The sequence below is a fragment of the Heptranchias perlo genome, unplaced genomic scaffold (genome assembly GCF_035084215.1).
Source record: "Heptranchias perlo isolate sHepPer1 unplaced genomic scaffold, sHepPer1.hap1 HAP1_SCAFFOLD_173, whole genome shotgun sequence".
In the NCBI taxonomy this organism is placed as follows: domain Eukaryota; kingdom Metazoa; phylum Chordata; class Chondrichthyes; order Hexanchiformes; family Hexanchidae; genus Heptranchias; species Heptranchias perlo.
Window position 1 is genome coordinate 384,931 of NW_027139001.1, and position 20,103 is coordinate 405,033.

The following is a 20,103-nucleotide window of genomic DNA, read 5'->3' on the forward strand; positions in this document are numbered from 1 at the left end:
TTTCCTGTCTGTTAACCAATTTTCAATCCATGCCAGTACATTACCCCCAATCCCATGTGCTTTAGTTTTGCACAATAACCTCTTATGTGGGACATTATCAAAGGCCTTCAGAAAATCCAAATAAACCATATCCACTGGTTCTCCCTTATCTATTCTACCAGTTACATCCTCAAAAACTCCAGTAGGTTTGTCAAACATGATTTCACTTTCATAAATCCATGTTGACTTTGTCTAATCCCTTTGATATTTTCAAAGTGTCCTGTTATCACATCCTTTTTAATAGACTCTAGCATTTTCCCTACTCTTGATGTTAAGCTTACCGGTCTGTAGTTCGGGGCTAAAAGTGAAAAATTATGTGGATAGGTTGCATAGACTAGGCTTGTATTCCACTGAATAGAGACGATTAAGGGGTGATCTAATTTAGGTGTTTAAGAAGATTAAAGGAGTTGATAGGGTAGATAGAGAGAAATTATTTCCTCTGGTGGGGAATCCAGAACAAGGGGGCATAACCTTAAAATTAGAGCTAAGCCGTTCAGGGGTGATGTCAGGAAGCACTTCTTCACACAAAGGGGAGTGGAAACCTGGAATTCTCTCCCACAATCGTCTGTTGAGGTGGGGGTCAATACGAAGTTTCAAAACGGAAATTGATAGACTTTTTTTCGGCAAGGGGATGAAGGATTAAGGAACCAAGGCGGGTAGATGGAGTTAAGATAAAGATCAGCCATGAACAGGCTCGAGGAGCTGAATGGTCTTCTCCTGTTCCTATGTAACATGCTCGAGGGGCTGAATGGCCTCCTCCAGTTCCTGTGCAACAGGTTAGAGGGGTGAATTGCCTCCTCCTGTTCCTACTTAACAGGCTCGAGGGGCTGAACGGCACCCAGTTCCTGTATAACAGGCTCGAAGGGCTGAATGGCGTTCTCCTGCACCTGTGTAACAGGCTCGAGGAACTTAATGGCCTCTGCCTTTTCCTGTAAAACAGGCTTGAGGGGCTGAATGGCATTCAGTTCCCAGAAAAGAGGCTCGAAGGGCTGAATGGACCCCTCCTGTTTCTATGTGACAGGCTCGAGGGGATGAATGGCCTCCTCCTGTTCCTGTGTAACAGCCATAAGGGGCTGAATTGCCTCCTCTAACTATGTAACAGGCTCGAGGGGCTGAATGGCTTCCTTCTGTTCCTGTCGAACAGCCGTGAGGTGCTTGCCGCTATTTCGTCCAATATGGCCGCCGTACTTACCGCCATTTTGTTCAAGATGTCTGCCGTACTTGCGGTCATTTTGTCCAAGATGGCTGCCTTACTTGCCTTCATGCTGGCCTTGTGCAAATACACACATATATATACATATGTATCATATTATATATTTATTTAGACCACCACAAAACTACAACAACAACTTGTGTTTATAACATATATTATACATTCGAGTTGTTGTTGTTGTGGTGGTGGTCGACATAAAAAGATTGCCACTCTGATCACTCTAGGTGTCTGGCTGCGCTCTGGGATCACTGGGTGCACTCTGGGGTTAGTCTGGGGTGACTGGGTGCATTGTGGTGTACTGGAGTGTCACTGGAACATTCTGGGGTCACTGTGGGATCACTCGGGGACACTCTGCATGGTACTTGCCGACATTTTATCCAACATGGCTGTGTATTTGCCGCCATTTTGTCCAAGATGACTGCCGTACCCAGCAGGCATTTTGTGCAAGATGGGCGCCGTACTTACGGAAATTTTGTCCAGGATTGCTGCCGTACTTGCCACCATTTTGTCACTGATAGCCGCCAAGTTGACCAAGATGGCCACCGTTTTGCTGCTATTTTGTCGAAGGTAGCCGCCGTAAATGCCGCAATTTTATTCAAGATTGCAGCCGTTCTTGCCGCCATTTTTTCGTAGATGGCCACCATACTTGGGGCTACTTTATCCAAGATGGCCGTCTTTCTTGCCGCCATTTTCTCGAAGATGGCAATTGTAATTGCAGCCATTTTGTCCAAGATGGCTGCCGTATAACCCGCAATTTTTGTCCAAGATGGCCTCAGTACTTGCAGCCTTTTTGTCCAAGAAGGCCAGCGTACTTGTGGCCATTATATCCAAGATGGCCGTGGTACCTGCCGCCATTTTGTCGAAGTTGGCAACTGTACTTGCAGCCATTTTGTCCGAGATATCTGCCATTCTTGCCGTGTGCAAATCCACATATGTAAATCATATATATATATATATATATATATATTATAAATACAAGTTGTTGTTGCAGTAGTAGCAATTGTGGTGGAAGTCTGATTATAAATACTGCCACTCTAAGATCAATCTGGGGTGACTGGGTGCACTCCAGGATCCCTGAGTGCACTCAGGAATCCCTGGCTGCATTCTGAGATTAATCAGGGGTGACTGTGTGCACTCTGGGCTCCTTGGGTGCACCCGGGATCACTCTGGGGTGACTGGGATCCCTGCGTTCACTATGCGGGTTCACTGGGAAATTCTGGCGTAACTGTGGTGTCACTGCGGACACTCTGCACGGTACTCGCCGCCAATTTGTCCAAGATGGCTGCAGTACTAAGACAAGTTGTTGTTGTTGTTGTTGTATGAGTAGTTGTTGTTGTGGTCTAAATATAAAGACGGCCACACTGGGATCCCTCTGGGCTGACCGATGCCTCCCCGAGAGGGGACCGACCAAGGCTACCTTCCCTGGAGGCCTCCCCCAGATGGACAGACCAAGGGCTCCTCCTCCAGAGTGAACAGACCGAGGCCACCCACAGAGGGAAGCGACCTGGGCCTCTTGCAGACGGGACCGACCGAGGCCTTCTCCACAGGCTGCAACCAAACAGGGCCCACGTGAGTTACGTTTGTTTATTACCCTGGGGTTTAATTTCCTCTCTGGGCCCTGGTTTTGGGGCCTCGGTTTAACATGTTCCTGTTCGATTGTGACCGTTGTGATTTAACCAGGTTAAAGCCTGGGGTTAAAGTAGCCCGGCCTGCAATGTTATACAAACACGTTAACCCAGTGTGAGACAAATGGGTGCCGAGAGGAGATTAATGTCAGAAACGTGAACCTCTGTCCGGGCTTCGAGGGTTTGTTATAATTTCAAAATGATGCTTGTGTTTCGGGGTGATGGGACAATTTTGAGGAGAGAGAGCGGCCATTTGAGGTGTTTTGATGGAGTAAATAAGGAGAAACTGTTTCCAGTGGCAGGCGTTCGGTAATCAGAGGACACAGATTCAAAATAATTGTTAAAAGAGCCAGAGTTGAGATGAGGAAGGATTACTTTTTTTTATGCAGTGAGTTGTGATGATCTGCAATTCACTGCCTGAAAGGGAGGTGGAAACAGATTCAATAGTAACTTTCAAAAGGGAATTGGATAATTACTAGAAAAGGAAAAATATGTCGGCCACGGCGAAATATCAGGGTAATGGGACTATCTGGTTAGCTTTTTAAAAGAGCTGACACCAGCACGACGGGCCGAATGGCTTCCTTTTGTGAGGTATCATTCTGTGATTTTGCGGCTGGTTCACGGCGGCCATTTTGCGTTGCATGTCGGGAGGCCATTTTCTGTGGTCCCAGCTGAGCTCTTTTGCTCACAGTCCGTCTCACCACTTTGTGTAAACTGCATATCCAGCCTCCCGAGTAAGAACCCTCCCCTCCACAGTCAGACACACACACACACACTCACAGACCAAACAGTCACGTCTGCGATGCCGCTTGAAGGAGGAGGGATGTAATTTCCAGGGGCCTTTATTCAATATTTTAAAACGCTAACACCATTTAAAAATAATAAAGAGCCCAGGCCTGAGCTGAAGTAAGCGGTGGAGTTTTATGAACACAGCACACAGACAACAACTTACATTTATATTGCACCTTTATTGCAGTGAAATGTCACAGGGCGCATCACAGGAGCGATTCAAGTGAAACCGATCCACACAAGGAGGTATTTGGACAAGTGACCAAAAGTTTGGGCCAAGAGGTAGGTTTTAAGGAGCATCTTGAAGGAGCAGAGCGAGGCGGAGAGTTTTAGGGAAGGTATTCCAGAGCTCAGGGCCCAGGAGGTTGAAGGCACGACCACAAATGGTGGAGCAAATGCAGGGAGGGATGTGCAAGAGACCAGAATTGGAGGAGCGCAGAGATTTCGGAGAGGTGTCAGGACACCAGTTACAGAGTCTGACTCCTGACTGTGAGGGACACACACTGTACAGAGGGAAACTTGTTATCCTGCACACTTCCTGTCTGTGCATTGAACCAGTGTCCCACTGCAGCCCAGACTGAGCCCCACCCTGGGCCCTTCCTGTCTGTACATTGACCCAGTACCCCAATGCAGCCCAGACTGAGCCCCACCCTGGGCCCTTCCTGTCTGTACATTGAACCAGTGTCCCACTGCAGCCCAGAATGAGCCCGATCCTGGACCCTTCCAGCCTGTACATTGACCCAGTGTCCCACTGCAGTCCAGACTGAGCCCCACCCTGGGCCCTTCCTGTCTGTACATTGACCCAGTGTCCCACTGCAGCCCAGACTGTGCCCCACCCTGCGCCCTTCCAGTCTGTACATTGACCCAGTGCCCCACTGCAGCCCAGACTGTGCCCCACCCTGCGCCCTTCCTGTATGTACATTGACCCAGTGTCCCACTGCAGCCCAGACTGAGCCCCGCACTGGATCCTTCCTGTATGTACATTGACCCAATGCCCCACTCCAGCCCAGACTGAGCTCCACCCTGGGCCCTTCCTGTCTGTACATTGACCCAGTGTCCCACTGCAGTCCGGACTGAGCCCCACCCCGGGCCCTTCCTGTCTGTACATTGACCCAGTGTCCCACTGCAGCCCAGACTGAGCCCCACCCTGGGCCCTTCCTGTCTGTACATTGACCCAGTGTCCCACTGCAGCCCAGACTGAGCCCCGCACTGGATCCTTCCTGTCTGTACATTGACCCAATGCCCCACTGCAGCCCAGACTGAGCTCCACCCTGGGCCCTTCCTGTCTGTACATTGACCCAGTGTCCCACTGCAGTCCGGACTGAGCCCCACCCTGGGCCCTTCCTGTCTGTACATTGACCCAGTGTCCCACTGCAGCCCAGACTGAGCCCCACCCTGGGCCCTTCCTGTCTGTACATTGACCCAGTGCCCCACTGCAGCCCAGACTGAGCCCCACCCTGGGCCCTTCCTGTCTGTCCATTGACCCATTGTCCCACTGCAGCCCAGACTAAGCTCCACCCTGGGCCCTTCCTGTCTGTACATTGACCAGTGTCCCACTGCAGCCCAGACTGAGCCCCACCCTGGGCCCTTCCTGTCTGTACATTGACCCAGTGTCCCACTGCAGCCCAGACTGAGCCCCACCCTGGGCCCCTCCTGTCTGTACATTGAACCAGTGTCCCACTGCAGCCCAGACTGAGACCCACCCTGGGCCCCTCCTGTCTGTACATTGAACCAGTGTCCCACTGCAGCCCAGAATGAGCCCGATCCTGGACCCTTCCAGCCTGTACATTGACCCAGTGTCCCACTGCAGTCCAGACTGAGCCCCACCCTGGGCCCTTCCTGTCTGTACATTGACCCAGTGTCCCACTGCAGCCCAGACTGTGCCCCACCCTGCGCCCTTCCAGTCTGTACATTGACCCAGTGCCCCACTGCAGCCCAGACTGTGCCCCACCCTGCGCCCTTCCTGTATGTACATTGACCCAGTGTCCCACTGCAGCCCAGACTGAGCCCCGCACTGGATCCTTCCTGTATGTACATTGACCCAATGCCCCACTCCAGCCCAGACTGAGCTCCACCCTGGGCCCTTCCTGTCTGTACATTGACCCAGTGTCCCACTGCAGTCCGGACTGAGCCCCACCCCGGGCCCTTCCTGTCTGTACATTGACCCAGTGTCCCACTGCAGCCCAGACTGAGCCCCACCCTGGGCCCTTCCTGTCTGTACATTGACCCAGTGTCCCACTGCAGCCCAGACTGAGCCCCGCACTGGATCCTTCCTGTCTGTACATTGACCCAATGCCCCACTGCAGCCCAGACTGAGCTCCACCCTGGGCCCTTCCTGTCTGTACATTGACCCAGTGTCCCACTGCAGTCCGGACTGAGCCCCACCCTGGGCCCTTCCTGTCTGTACATTGACCCAGTGTCCCACTGCAGCCCAGACTGAGCCCCACCCTGGGCCCTTCCTGTCTGTACATTGACCCAGTGCCCCACTGCAGCCCAGACTGAGCCCCACCCTGGGCCCTTCCTGTCTGTCCATTGACCCATTGTCCCACTGCAGCCCAGACTAAGCTCCACCCTGGGCCCTTCCTGTCTGTACATTGACCAGTGTCCCACTGCAGCCCAGACTGAGCCCCACCCTGGGCCCTTCCTGTCTGTACATTGACCCAGTGTCCCACTGCAGCCCAGACTGAGCCCCACCCTGGGCCCCTCCTGTCTGTACATTGAACCAGTGTCCCACTGCAGCCCAGACTGAGACCCACCCTGGGCCCTTCCTGTCTCTACATTGACCCAGTGTCCCACTGCAGCCCAGACTGAGCTCCACCCTGGTCTCTTCCTGTCTGTACATTGACCCAGTGTCCCACTGCAGCCCAGACTGAGCCCCACCCTGTGCCCTTCCTGTCTGTACATTGACCCAGTGCCCCATTGGGGACCATCCAGCCCCGGATATCCGGCAGAATCAGCGCTGGGGGACCGGGTGACTGAGTCTCGTGACCCTGTCGCTGGGCCTCTGACGTCACAATGGGAGACGACGCTCGCTCAGCTCGAGCTGGAAACCGTTTCAGGGCCGTTCGGATTTCCACCTGGAGCGCGGCCGGTTAAAGGGGAGGGACAGAGAATCGGCCAAACATGTTCATATAATGAGACCAGGAATGGTTATAAATTGAAATGTTCATATAATGAGACCAGGAATGGTTATAAATTGAAATGTTCATATCATGAGACCAGGAATGGTTATAAATTGAGATGTTCATATAATGAGACCAGGAATGGTTAAAAATTGAAATGTTCATATAATGAGACCAGGAATGGTTATAAATTGAAATGTTCATATAATGAGACCAGGAATGGTTATAAATTGAAATGTTCATATAATGAGACCAGGAATGGTTATAAATTGAAATGTTCATATAATGAGACCAGGAATGGTTATAAATTGAAATGTTCACACTCCCACACTCAGTCCGGGTCTGGATTCCCGCAGTGACTCCAGGTGTCTCTTTCCGTTTGAACTGAACTTATTCCCCCTCAGCCTGAAACAGATTAAAAATTAAACAGGAAATAAACAGATTGAACAACAGTGTAAATAACAGGGAGACTGTGGTTAATATTTCAATAATAATTACAGACAAATATTACCCATAAAAGGGAGTGAATTCCATTGATATTTTATTTATTATATTAAACATTAACACAAACACTCACCGGATCCGCTCCAGACTCCTGCGGGTCAGTATGAGGGAGCGGAGAGCGGGGACAGATCGGTCTGTGAAGGAGTTTGATCTCAGGGACAGACCCGTCAGTGACCGGTTTGTACTGAGAGCGGAGACGAGATCCTCGGTACAAGAATCTGTGAGACCGACATCATCCAGACTGGGGATCAGAGAGAGAGAGAGAAATGACAGGAATCAGGTTAAATCACCAAAGTTTATTATTACTTATACTGACATTAATGTACCGTGTTAGACATCCAGTTATTATAAACACAATCTCACACAGTCTGATACTTACTCCAGTTTCTGTATTTTACAGTCCGGGTTCCTCAGAGCCTCAGACAATAGTTTCACTCCTGAATCTCCCAGTTTATTATTGCTCAGGTCAAGATCAGTCAGTGACCGGTTTGTACTGAGAGTGGAGAAGAGATCCTCGGTACAAGAAGCAGTGAGACTGACATCACACAAACTGGGGATTAGAGAGAGAGAAAGAGAGAGAGAAATAACAAAAATCAGGGTAAATTCCCAGTATTTATTTGAATTATTATTACTTATACTGACATTAATGTACCGTGTTCAGCATCCAGTTATTATAAACACAATCTCACACAGTCTGTTACTTACCCCAGTTTCTGAATTTTACATTCTGGGTTCCTCAGAGCCGCAGACAGTAGTTTCACTCCTGAATCTCCCAGTTTATTATCACTCAGGTCAAGATCCGTCAGTGACCGGTTTGTACTGAGAGCGGAGGAGAGATCCTCGGTACAAGAATCTGTGAGATCGTTATCCCATAACCTGGAGATCAGAGAGAGAGAGAGAGAGACGAGCAGGGATAACAGGAATCAGAGTAAATTCCCAGTATTTATTTGTATTATTATAACTTATACTGACTTTAATGTACCCTGTTCGACATCCAGTTATTATAAAGACAATCTCACACAGTCTGATACTTACTCCAGTTCCTGTATTTTACAGTCCGGGTTCCTCAGAGCCGCAGACAGTAGTTTCACTCCTGAATCTCCCAGTTCATTGCTCCCCAGTCTAAACACAATCAGACAAAGAGTGATAAACAAACTGAATCCAATCCCCGATCTGACAATTTCTCTCTGATATCAGAGGAAGCACTGAAAAATCTTCAGGAAATTAATAACCAGATTTCCCTGTCACTGACAATGAATCTCACTCTGCCCAACGCCCCATATATTCAGCGACTGTCTGTAAATGTATTTATTAAATAAGGTGCTATCTGTGTGAAGCCTTTAAATATCCCTCAGTCCGGTCTCATTCCCTGATGATCAGAATTACCCTCCTGGAGGTCAGTGACCGGTCCCGTCATGTTTGGAGAAACTTGTCTCATTTCTGTTGCTTCTGAAATCCCAGATTTTATGGGAATGGGGTGATTTCCCCCGAATTAAATAATAAAGCGGTGATTACGTACATTTTATGCAGCATTACATTAATCTGTGTAATATCTCGGTGTGAGTTATATTGTGAAACGGCGCTAACGGCTGCTTTGAAATCCGTCCCACAGGATTTTATTTAAGAAGGAGAGTTCATTCCGTCCCGTTACAAGTTTTCAATGTCCCTTTATTCCTCGTTCATAGGGGAGGGGAGTCTCTCACATTGTTCCCCATTAAACTGGCCAGACAGTTTTTGGGGAATTTTCTGAAGTTCCCTCCCCGAGCGGGGCCTCGCACTCAGGAGGGGGAGGCAGATTATGTGAAATTTCTTGGTTCACTGCCCCATGGTTTATCAAGGAGCCTCCCCCTATGTGTGAGGCCCCACCGCTGGCCGGTGTGTCTCTGTACTCCTGGGCTAATACCCCACCACCCGTTTGATTGGAACCGTTGTACCGCCAGATTTTAGCTCCCAAATCACACTGAAGTGTCGGCCTGGATTAATGAGCGAGGGGCCTGAATCCACGACCTTCTGACTCAGAGGCACGAGTGCTGCCATCTGGGTGAAGAGATGGTGGATGTATTGGAGAGTGTGAAGGGCTGTGTCATTGAGGAGTGAAGATAACGGACCGACGTGCTGCGGGGAAAGCTCAGCTCGCCCACTGGCGGTTGACTGCCCGAAAGCTGTGTTTTGCTCTTTGTTACTGAATGTTTGGTGTTTCTGCTTCCCTCTCCGACACACGTTGACAGTCCGGTGACTGTCACTTGTCCCCCACCCCTCGGTCAGAGGGTGGGATGCTCCAACACACAGACTGCTGCAGTTAGTGTCGGTCTACGTGTAAGCAACACTGAGAAGGAGTCTCTTCAATGGACATATCTCAGGCAGTGAGAAAAACAGCAATAAATATCATTTATTGCAATTAAATTATCAAACTCTTTCAGTGACCTGTATTTACTGATCCGATTTAAAATCCCGACTTGTTCACAAGGATCCATTTTAGATTCTCCAGTCCTCAGGGAATTACTAACCGATTCTCTGATCATTTGTCATATTTGTGTTGAATCTGCTTCTCTCTGGTTTAACTGAACTGTTTGTTTCCCTTCATTACGGAGCAACAATACAATCCGTGATTGTTGGCCCAACAGTTGGAGACAAATAAACAGTTACCTCAACACCTGGCATTTGTGCAGTGCGGGTCCCAGCCGCTGGAGTCCTTCACACTGAATGGAGCAGTTCTCCAGATCGACGTATTTTATTGTATCACAGAGTCCAATGACAGGAGACAGGACCGCACAGTCAATCGGGGTCAGTCGCAAACCACTAAATGTAAGTGTTTCCACAGATCGCACTGTGACCCGAGCCAGTGTTTGATTCTGAGACTCAAACAGGTAGTGGAGTGTGTTCAGGAGGTCCCTTTTACCAGTTTCACTCTCTGTTTTTCCAATCTCTCCTTCAACCTTCTCCTTCACCCAGTCAATCACTCCGCAGATTGTTTGATGAAGAAAAGGACCCAGAAACTCCTCCAGGGGCCGAGCTGACCGTGAGGAGGAGAGACCAACAACAAAACGGAGAAATATCTCAAATCGCCCATCTTCCTTGCTGTGGGCTTCACTGAGGAGTTTCCGGATGTCCCCTGGATCTGGAGTCAGGAATTGTGCGAGTGCAGATACAAACTCTTGGATGGTGAGGTGCGGGAATGTGTAAACCACACTCTGGGCAGAATCATCTCTCTCCAAAAGTTCCATCATGAACCCAGACAGGAACTGGGAAGGTTGCAGATTGTACTTGATCAAATCTCCATTTCGAAACACAATCTTCTTCTCGGAGACTCCAGTGAAGGCCATCTCACCGATCTTCAGTAACACATCCCGGGGGGATTCAATCGCTCGGCCATGGTTTTTCAGAATGTTGTAAATATAGTTGGAATATAGTTGGGTGATGGTCTTGGGAACTCCCTGCTGTTTCCTGTCTCTTTGTGTGAAGAAGGGACCCAGTGACAGACCGAGGATCCAGCAGTAGGAAGGGTTGTAACACATGGTGTACAGGATCTCGTTCTCCTCCACATGTTTGAAAACAGCTGCTGCCACCACCTGATCTTCAAAAAACTTGTTGAAATATTCCTTCCGTTCCTCACCAACAAATCCCAGGATTTCAGCCCAGACACTGATCTGAGCCTTTTCCAATAAATGTAATGCAATGGGGCGGCTGGTCACGAGCACTGAACATCCTGGGAGCAGCTTGTGTTGTATTAAACTGTGCACAATGTCAGGCACTTCACACCAGTCTTCAGGATCTGTGCACATGTACTGAGGTTCTGTATTTCTCCGATTGTCGGCAAAATCGATACTGTCCTTGAATTCATCCAAACCATCAAATATAAACAGTAATCTCTCTGGGTTCTTCCAGAGCTCTCTCAGAATATTCCGAAAGTATGGATACAGATCCAATATCAGATTCCTCAGGTTTATTCTGCAGTTAATAGCGTTCAAATCCCGAAATTTGAAACTGAAAACAAATTGAAAGTGTGGGTATATTTTCCCAGTGGCCCAGTCATAAACAATCTTTTGTACCATTGTAGTTTTTCCAATCCCCGCGACTCCGCTCACTGCTGCTGAACTCCCAGAACTGGTTCGCTGGAAGAAACTCTTCATTTTCTGGAACGAACTGCCTCTCCAGGAAAAACTGCTCTGGAACAATTGATCAGTTCGGATTTTTTCCAGTTCTCTCCGGAGATGTTTCTTTCTCCACTCTTCATGGTCTCGGCCTCTTGCCAGCAGTTCATGTTCAACAAGTGTCCGATCTCGAACAGTAGAAATGACCGTTAGCTCAGTGTATAGAATGACCAGCTGGAAAATCTTAACCTTCTCCTTGATTAGAATCGTGTTCACTCTCAATGTTTCAGTTTGGACCCGGAGTGTCTCCTTGTGTTTCTGTTGAACATCTTCAATTAGAAGAGACAGAAAGTGGTTCTCAATGTTAGTTACTTTGAAAATATAACAACTTCTCAAAATCACTTTACTATTCAGTGTCTTTCGGCATATTTTCTGGGGTATCGTGTGTACTGGTAGAGGGACAGAATGTGAATGGACAGATGTTCCACTGTGATTCTGACAAACTTAGGGCAGGTTATCTGGGATATTGTGTGTCGTGGTTAGACTGAATGGGCAGAATTCCATTGCGAAACTTCAGTTGTGGGGAGGCTTTTAGAAACAATAATCCGGGACAAATTAATAGTCACTTGATCAAGTGTGGATTAATTGAGTAAAGGCAAATCGTGTTTACCTAGCTTGATTGAGTTTTTAATTGAGGTGACAGAGAGTTTTGATGAAGGCAATGCGATTGATGTTGATATGGACTTTCAAATGGCGTTTTATAAAGTGCCGCATAATAGACTTGTTAGCAATGTTGAAGGCCTTGGAATAAAAGGGGCAGTGACAGGAAACAGAGAGGAGTGGTGAACGGTTGTTTTTTTCGACTGGAGGAAGTTATTCAGTGGTGTTCCCTATGGGTCGGTCCTAGAACCACTGCTTTATTTTGGTAGATGTTAATGACTTGATTTTGGGTGCACAGGGCACAGTTTCAAAATTTGCAGATGAAACAAAACGTGCAAGTGCAGCAAACAGTGAAGAGGATAGTGATCGAATTCAATAGGACATAATAGACAGGCTAGTGGAATGGGCGGACACATGGTGGATGAAATTTAACGCAGAGCAGTGCGAAGTGATACCTTTTGGTAGGAAGAACGAGGAGAGGCAATATAAACTAAATGGTATAATTCTAAATGGGGTGCAGGAACTGAGAGACCTGGGGGTATATGTGCACTCATCTTTGAAGGTGACAAGACAAGTTGAGAAAGCAGTTAAAAACATACGGGATACTTGGCTTGAAAAATAGATGCATAGACTACAAAAACAAGGAAGTTTTGTTGAACCTTTATAATACCCTGGTTTAGCCACAACTGGAGTATTGTGTCTAATTGTGGGCACCGCACTTTAGGAAGGATGTGAAAGTCTTCGAGAGGGTGTAGAAGAGAATTACTAGAATGGTTCCAGGGAAGAGGGACTTCAGTTAAGTGGATAGACTGGTGAAGCTGGTGTTGTTCTCCTTACAGCAGAGAAGGTTGGGAGGAGCTTTGATAGAAGTATTCAAAGTCATGAAGGATTTAGATAAAGTAAATAAGGAGGGTCGAGAACCACAGGACACAGATTTGAAGTGATTGGCAAAAGAACCGAAGGAAAGATGAGGAAAAACTTTTTTTAAGCAGCGAGCAGTTATGATCTGGAATGCTCTGCCTGAAAGGGTTTGTGGAAGCAGATTCAATAGTGGCTTTCAAAAAGGGATTCGATAAATGCTTGAAGGGAAAGTTTTGCAGGGCTACGAGGAAAGAGAAGGGGAATGGGGCTTACCTGATAGCTCTTACAAAGAGCCGGCAGGTTCTCGAGGGGCCGAATGGACTCCTTGTGTGCTGTGAACATTTTATGATTCTAATGTATCAGACCCTGGGCAGGTTATCTGGGGTATTGTGAGCTCTGCGAGAGGGACAGACTGTGAAAGGACAGAAGTCCCACTGTTATTGTATCAGACCTTGAGCAGGTTATCTGAGGTGTTGTGAGCTCTGAGAGAGGGACAGACAGTGAATGGACAGAAGATCCACTGTTATTGTATCAGACCTCGGACCGGTTATCTTGGACATTGTGGGCAATGGGAGAGAGACAGATTGTGAATGGACGGAAGTTCCACTGTTATTTTGTAAGACCTCGGGCAGGTTATCTGGGATATTGTGGGCACTGGGGACAGGGACAGACTGTGAATGGACAGAAGTCCCACTCTTATTGTATCAGACCTTGAGCAGGTTATCTGAGGTGTTGTGAGCTCTGAGAGAGGGACAGACAGTGAATGGACAGAAGTTCCACTGTTATTGTATCAGATCTGTATTTCTTTACCTTATCACAGGTAAATATTACTGCCGTTCTAAAGGTACAGAGGGAAATCAGAAAGACGATTAAATGTATTAGGAGTTTAGGGTGAGGGAATGTTGAGAGGGTTTGATGTATTTTGTTTGAGCAAGAAACTTCGGTATTGAATCATTTCAACGTAATTCAAAGTATTAATGCAGGAAACAGGCTCACACTCACGAAAATAATTAGAGGCGGAGAAAATTGAAAGTCAGAAATAAGAAAGGAAATCAGGGCAATTTTCTCACCCAAAGGGTGAAAGAGTGGGGGACCCAGTTAACAGGGTAGGAAATTAAAGGGGCAATGCAAGTGGGGTCAAGAGACAATCGGACGTGTTTCTGTGGATACACTGAGAGGAGCGGTAGGCGGGGTCATCTCTTCTAACAGGGTCAGGCTTATTTGGGCCAAATAGTCTTTCCCTGTCTCTAATCATTCTCCTGTTATATTGTGTTTCAGAAAACGCAAACAATTTTTCAGCAGTTTTACACATTCATTGAATATGTTTTTCGACCAGTTCTGTCATATCACCGATTAGAATTAGAATTAGAACCACTGACCACATCACTCAGTGCAATGTTAGAGCAGAAAACATTCACAGTTCATTTCAACGATTCTCCCAATAATTATACTACGTTGTTTCATTTTGGTCTCAATTTCTTATAATGCAGGTTTGGGAAATTACAAATTTGTTTTCGTCAGTCATTAAATTGGGTCTAAAAAGACCCTGAGTTAAAGGACTATTCATTGAGTACTATACGGTTCTCTCTTTCCGTGCCATTAGGAAGCCAGCCCATAACTTCCGAATTACCCTGAACATTGTCTTTCCCTCACATTTCTCCACGGATTAAGGATCTATTGTGTGAACATCTGTACATCTTCTCAGATCAGATCGAACACTTTGACGTCTCATTCTGTGCTGTGAAATTATAACATTTCAATATTTCCCAAATGTCCACCTCATCCCCTGCAGTCTGTGATGGGTCAGATTTCGAGGGGCGCAGTTAAAACTTAACGTCCGGATCATAACACTGCTCTTTACTTGTGAGCCCAGAGCGTCTGGGCGGCACAAATGATATGTGTATTAGTGTTCAGAGTGTCGGAATCCTACCAGGTGTGTATAGGGTCTCACAGTGTTACAGGATCCTGCCAGATGGGTCCGGGGATGCAGAATATATCAGGAAACTTGCCAGGTGTGCATGGGTTTTCATAGTGCATTAAGATCCTGCCAGGTGTGTATGGGGTGTGGCAGTTTACCGGGATCCTGCCAGGTGTGTATGGGGATTGACAGTGTTTCTGGATCCTGCCACGTGTGCATGGGGATTCACAGTGTTTCTGGGTCCTGCCAGGTGTGCATGGGGATTCACAGTGTTTCTGGATCCTGCCAGGTGTGCATGGGGATTAATAGTGTTCGCGATCCTGACAGGTGTGTATGGCAATTCAGAATGTATCGGGAACCTTCCCTGTATGTATGGTGATTCACAGAGTTTCGGGGTAATGCCGGATTTGTATGGGGATTCACCGTCTATCCAGAACCTGCCAGGTGTCTGTGGTTATTCAGAGTGTATCAGGAGCCTGCCAGGTGAGTATGGGAATTCACTGTGTATCAGGATCCTGCCAGGTGTGTGGGGGGATGAATAGTGTTTCGCGATCCTGAGAGGTGTGAATGGCTATTCAGAATGTATCGGGAAGCTTCCAGGTGTGTATGGTGATTCACAGAGTTTTGGGGTCATGCCAGGTTTGTATAACCGGTGACCTCCGGTCAACACCATATATCGGGAACCTGCAAGGTGTCTATGGTTATTCAGAGTGTATCAGGATCCTGCCAGGTGTGTATGGGGATTAATGGTGTTTCTGGAACTTGAGGGATGTGTATGGGACTTCACAGTGTATCAGGAAACTCTTGATGTCTATGGGGTTTTATAGTGTATCAGGAACCTCCCAAGTGTGCATGGGGCTCACAGAGAATCAGGATCCTGCCAGTTGTGTCTGGCGATTGACAGTGTATCCGTATCCTGCCAGTTGTGCATGGGGAGTCACAAAGTATCAGGATCTCTTAGATATATATGGGGATTCACAGTGAATCATGATCCTGCCAGGTGTGTATAGGGATTCATAGTGAATCATGATCCTGCCAGGTGTGTATGGGGATTCACAGTGTATCAGGATCCTGCCAGGTGTGTATGGGGATTCAGAGTGTATTTGGATTTCCCCCCCTCCAGTTGTGTATGATTTTTCACAGTGTATCAGCATACCGCCAGGTGTGGATGGGAAGTCACTGTATATCATGATCCTGCTCGGTGTTTATGGAGTTTCACAGTGAATCTGGAACCGACCAGGTGAGTATGAGGATTCAATGTGTATCATCATCCTGCCAGGTGTGTATGGGGATTCACATTGAATCTGGATCCTGCCAGATGTTTATGGGTTTTCACAGTGTATCAGGATCCTGCTAGGAGTGTATTGGATTTACAGTATATCAGGATCCTGTCAGGTATCTATGCGGATTCACCGGCGATCATGATCCTGCCACGTGTGTATGGGTATTCAGGGTGTATCAGGATCCTGCCAATTGTGTATGGGGATTCAAAGTGTATCAGGATCCTACCAGGTGTGTATGGGGATTCTCAGTGTATCAGGATCCTGCCAGTTGTGTGTGGGGATTCACAGTGTATCAGGATCCTGCCAGTTGTGTATGGGGATTGACAGTGTATCAGGATCCTACCGGTTGTGTATGGGGATTCACAATGTATCAGGATCCTGCCAGTTGTGTGTGGGGATTCACAGTGTATCAGGATCCTGCCAGGTGTGTATGGGGATTCACAGTGTATCAGGATCCTACCAGGTGTGTATGGGGATTCACAGTGTATCAGGGTCCTGTCAGGTGTGTATGAGGATTCACAGTGTATCAGGATCCTGTCAGGTGTGTATGGGAATTCAAAGTGTATCAGGATCCTGCCAGTTGTGTATGGGGATTCACAGTGTACCAGGATCCTACCAGGTGTGTATGGGGATTCACAGTGCATCAGGGTCTGTCAGGTGTATATGGGGATTCACAGTGTATCAGGATCCTACCAGGTGTGTATGTGGATTCACAGTGCATCAGGATCCTGTCAGGTGTTTATGGGGATTCACAGTGTATCAGGATCCTGCCAGGTGAGTACGGCGCTTCACATGTTATCAGGAACCAGCCAGTTGTTTATGGAGCTTCGCAGACTATCAGGAACCTGCCTGGTGTGTCTGGGCCTCTCAGTGAATCAGGATCCTACCAGTTGTGTATGGGGAGTCACCAAGTATCGGGAATCTCTCAGATATATATGGGGACTTACAGTGAATCGTGATCCTGCCAGGTGTGTATGGAGATTCGCAGTGCAACAGGTTCCTGCCAGATTTGTATGAGGATTCGCAGTTAATCAGTGTACTGCAATGTGCATATGGGGATTCAGAATGTATCAGGATCCTACAAGGTGTGTATTGGGATTCACATTGTATCAGGATCCTGCCTGGTGTGTATGTGGGTTCACAGTGTATCAGGATCCTGTCAGTTGTGTTAGGAGGGTCACAGTAGAGCTGGATCCTGCCACGTGAGTATGGTTTATAACAGGGTATCAGGTTGCTGCTAAATATGTATGGGGTTTTGAGAGGATATCATTATCCTGCCAGGTATGCATGGGGTGTCACAAAGTATCAGGATCTGACAGATGTGTGTGGGGACTCACAGTGAAACAAGATCCTGCCAGATTTGTATGAGAATTCACAGTAAATAGTATCCTGCCATGTGTTTTGGGGTATTCAGAGTGTATCAGGATGCTACCAGGTGTGAAAGGGGTTTCACGGTGTATCAAAATAGTGTCAGGTGTGTGGAGATTCGCAGTGCAACAGGTTCCTGCCAGATTTGTATGAGGATTCGCAGTTAATCAGTGTACTGCAATGTGCATATGGGGATTCAGAATGTATCAGGATCCTACAAGATGTGTTTGGGGATTCACATTGTATCAGGATCCTGCCTGGTGTGTATGTGGGTTCACAGTGTATCAGGATCCTGTCAGTTGTGTTAGGAGGGTCACAGTAGAGCAGGATCCTGCCACGTGAGTATGGGTTATCACAGGGTATCAGGTTGCTGCTAAATATGTATGGGGATTTGAGAGGATATCATTATCCTGCCAGGTATGCATGGGGTGTCACAAAGTATCAGGATCTGCCAGATGTGTATGGGGACTCACAGTGAAACAAGATCCTGTCAGATTTGTATGAGAATTCACAGTAAATAGTATCGTGCCATGTGTTTTGGGGTATTCAGAGTGTATCAGGATGCTACCAGGTGTGAAAGGGGTTTCACGGTGTATCAAAATAGTGTCAGGTGTTTATGGGGCTTGCACAGTGAATCAGAATCCCGCCAGGCGTTTATGGGGATTCACAGAGCATCAGGATCCTGTCAGGCCTGTATGTGGGTTCACACTTTATCAGAATCCTGTTGGGTGTGTATGTGGGTTCACAGCGTATCAGGATCCTGCCAGGCGTGTACGGTGATTCACAGTGTTTCAGGATCCTGCCAGGTGTGTATGGGGATTCACAGTGTATCAGGATCCTGCCAGGTGTGTATGGGGATTCACAGTATATCAGGATCCTGCCATGTGTGTATGGGGATTCACAGTGTATCAGGATCCTGCCAGGTGTGAGTGGGGATTCACAGTGTTTCAGGATCCTGCCAGGTGTGTATGGGGATTCACAGTGGATCAGGATCCTGCCAGGTGTGTATGGGGATTCACAGTGGATCAGGATCCTGCCAGGTGTGTATGGGGATTCACAGTGGATCAGGATCCTGCCAGGTGTGTATGGGGATTCACAGCATATCAGGATCCTGCCATGTGTGTATGGGGATTCACAGTGTATCAGGATCCTGCCAGGTGTGTGTGGGGATTCACAGTGTTTCAGGATCCTGCCAGGTGTGTATGGGGATTCACAGTGTATCAGGATTCTGCCAGGTGTGTATGGGGATTCACAGTGTTTCAGGATCCTGCCAGGTGTGTATGGGGATTCGCAGTGTATCAGGATCCTGCCAGGTGTGTATGGGGATTCACAGTGGATCAGGATCCTGCTAGGTGTGTATGGGGATTCACAGTATATCATGATCCTGCCATGTGTGTATGGGGATTCACAGCGTATCAGGATTCGGCCAGGCGTGTACGGTGATTCACAGTGTTTCAGGATCCTGCCAGGCGTGTATGGGGATTCACAGTGTATCAGGATCCTGCCAGATGTGTATGGGGTTTCACAGTGTATCAGGACCTTGCCAGATGTGTATTGGGATTCACAGTGTATCAGAATCTTGCCATGTGTGTATCAGGATTCACAGTGTTTTAGAATCCCGCCAGATGTGTATGGGGTGTCACAGTGACCAGCATCCCGCCAGATGTGTATGGGAATTCACAGTGTTTTAGGATCCCACAAGGTGTGTAGGGAGATTCACAGTGAATCAGGATCCCGTCAGATGTGCGTTGGAATTCACAGTGTTTTCACATCCCGACAGGTGTGTATGGGGATTCACAGTGTATTAGGATCCTGTCAGGTGTGTATGGGGATTCACAGTATATCATGATCCTGCCAGGTGTGTCTGGGGTTTCAGAGTGTATCAGGATCCCGCCAAATGTGTCTGAGGATTCACAGTTGAAGGGATTTCTGAACAGATCGTGATCAGCAGCTGGACCAAGTGAAATAATGCAACCTGCGTATCGTTGCAGGATATGTCAGAAATCGTACAATCGTTGATGATGAATCCAAACGAGGTTCATTACTGTTCCCTCCACCCTTTGAATTTCTGATTCCCAGATTCTGACAATCTCTCAACAAAGGACTACAGTCAAACATTCTGATTCTCAGAAGTGAAATAAACGGTTTGAAATTACCTTTCAAGTGACTGGGTATTTCAGATAAACCTCGTCCGGTGATCATATAATCAAATGGATCAGGACCTGTTTAAATCAATGAGCTTTCATGAAATCAGATTTGTAGTAAATTCCGCAGGGTTTCAATCTGAAATTGAATTCAGTGTGTGATTTTACCGTACCAAGTTCCTGCATCTCTTTCAGTATTTTGTCCAACTTTGGTACCGCATGGTGCATGTTCACAAATGATTTCCACATCACCCTTCGGGCCCGAGAACCTTTCTCCATCACCAGATTTAGGAGAAGTTTGGAACTGTCCGCCCTGTTATCCTTCTCCACGAGATCAACGACTTTCTGCAAACAATAGCAATGAATATATTGTTCCTTCCTTTTCCCAGTCCCACTTAAACTGTTTCCCTTTGTTTACAGTCCAATACAAGAGTTATACCCGAACCGTTCCCCTGCCCTTTGTACAGTTACTGAGCGATCCACTGG

The 20,103-nt window shown here is 47.4% G+C and overlaps 1 protein-coding gene and 1 long non-coding RNA gene across 2 annotated transcripts; both read right to left on the bottom strand.

Annotated features, from left to right (window-relative positions):
- Nucleotides 1–7,050: 7,050 nt before the first annotated feature.
- On the bottom strand, nucleotides 7,051–8,162 carry LOC137309627 (uncharacterized). The gene is made up of 4 exons (XR_010959916.1): nucleotides 7,998–8,162; nucleotides 7,672–7,842; nucleotides 7,366–7,533; nucleotides 7,051–7,193 (listed from the first exon to the last, which is right to left on the bottom strand). It is a non-coding gene; the product is annotated as an uncharacterized lncRNA (long non-coding RNA).
- A 161-nt stretch (nucleotides 8,163–8,323) lies between these two features.
- Nucleotides 8,324–19,945, bottom strand: LOC137309635 (NACHT, LRR and PYD domains-containing protein 12-like). The gene is made up of 4 exons (XM_067977735.1): nucleotides 19,791–19,945; nucleotides 19,630–19,695; nucleotides 9,939–11,712; nucleotides 8,324–8,414 (listed from the first exon to the last, which is right to left on the bottom strand). The coding sequence occupies exons 1-4, from the start codon at nucleotides 19,894–19,896 to the stop codon at nucleotides 8,324–8,326; spliced, it is 2,037 nt and encodes a 678-aa protein (XP_067833836.1). The 5' UTR covers nucleotides 19,897–19,945.
- Between the last annotated feature and the right edge of the window lie 158 nt (nucleotides 19,946–20,103).

What these genes read in the sequence shown, in the direction of transcription:
- LOC137309635 (XM_067977735.1), bottom strand. Translation starts at nt 19,896, where the DNA reads ATGGAGAAAGGTTCTCGGGCCCGAAGGGTGATGTGGAAATCATTTGTG. An exon ending in GAAAGAGATGCAGGAACTTG is followed by an intron (nt 19,696 to 19,790) that starts GTACGGTAAAAT and finishes TGATTTAAACAG; the next exon opens with GTCCTGATCCATTTGATTAT. An exon ending in AATACCCAGTCACTTGAAAG is followed by an intron (nt 11,713 to 19,629) that starts GTAATTTCAAAC and finishes TTCTAATTGAAG; the next exon opens with ATGTTCAACAGAAACACAAG.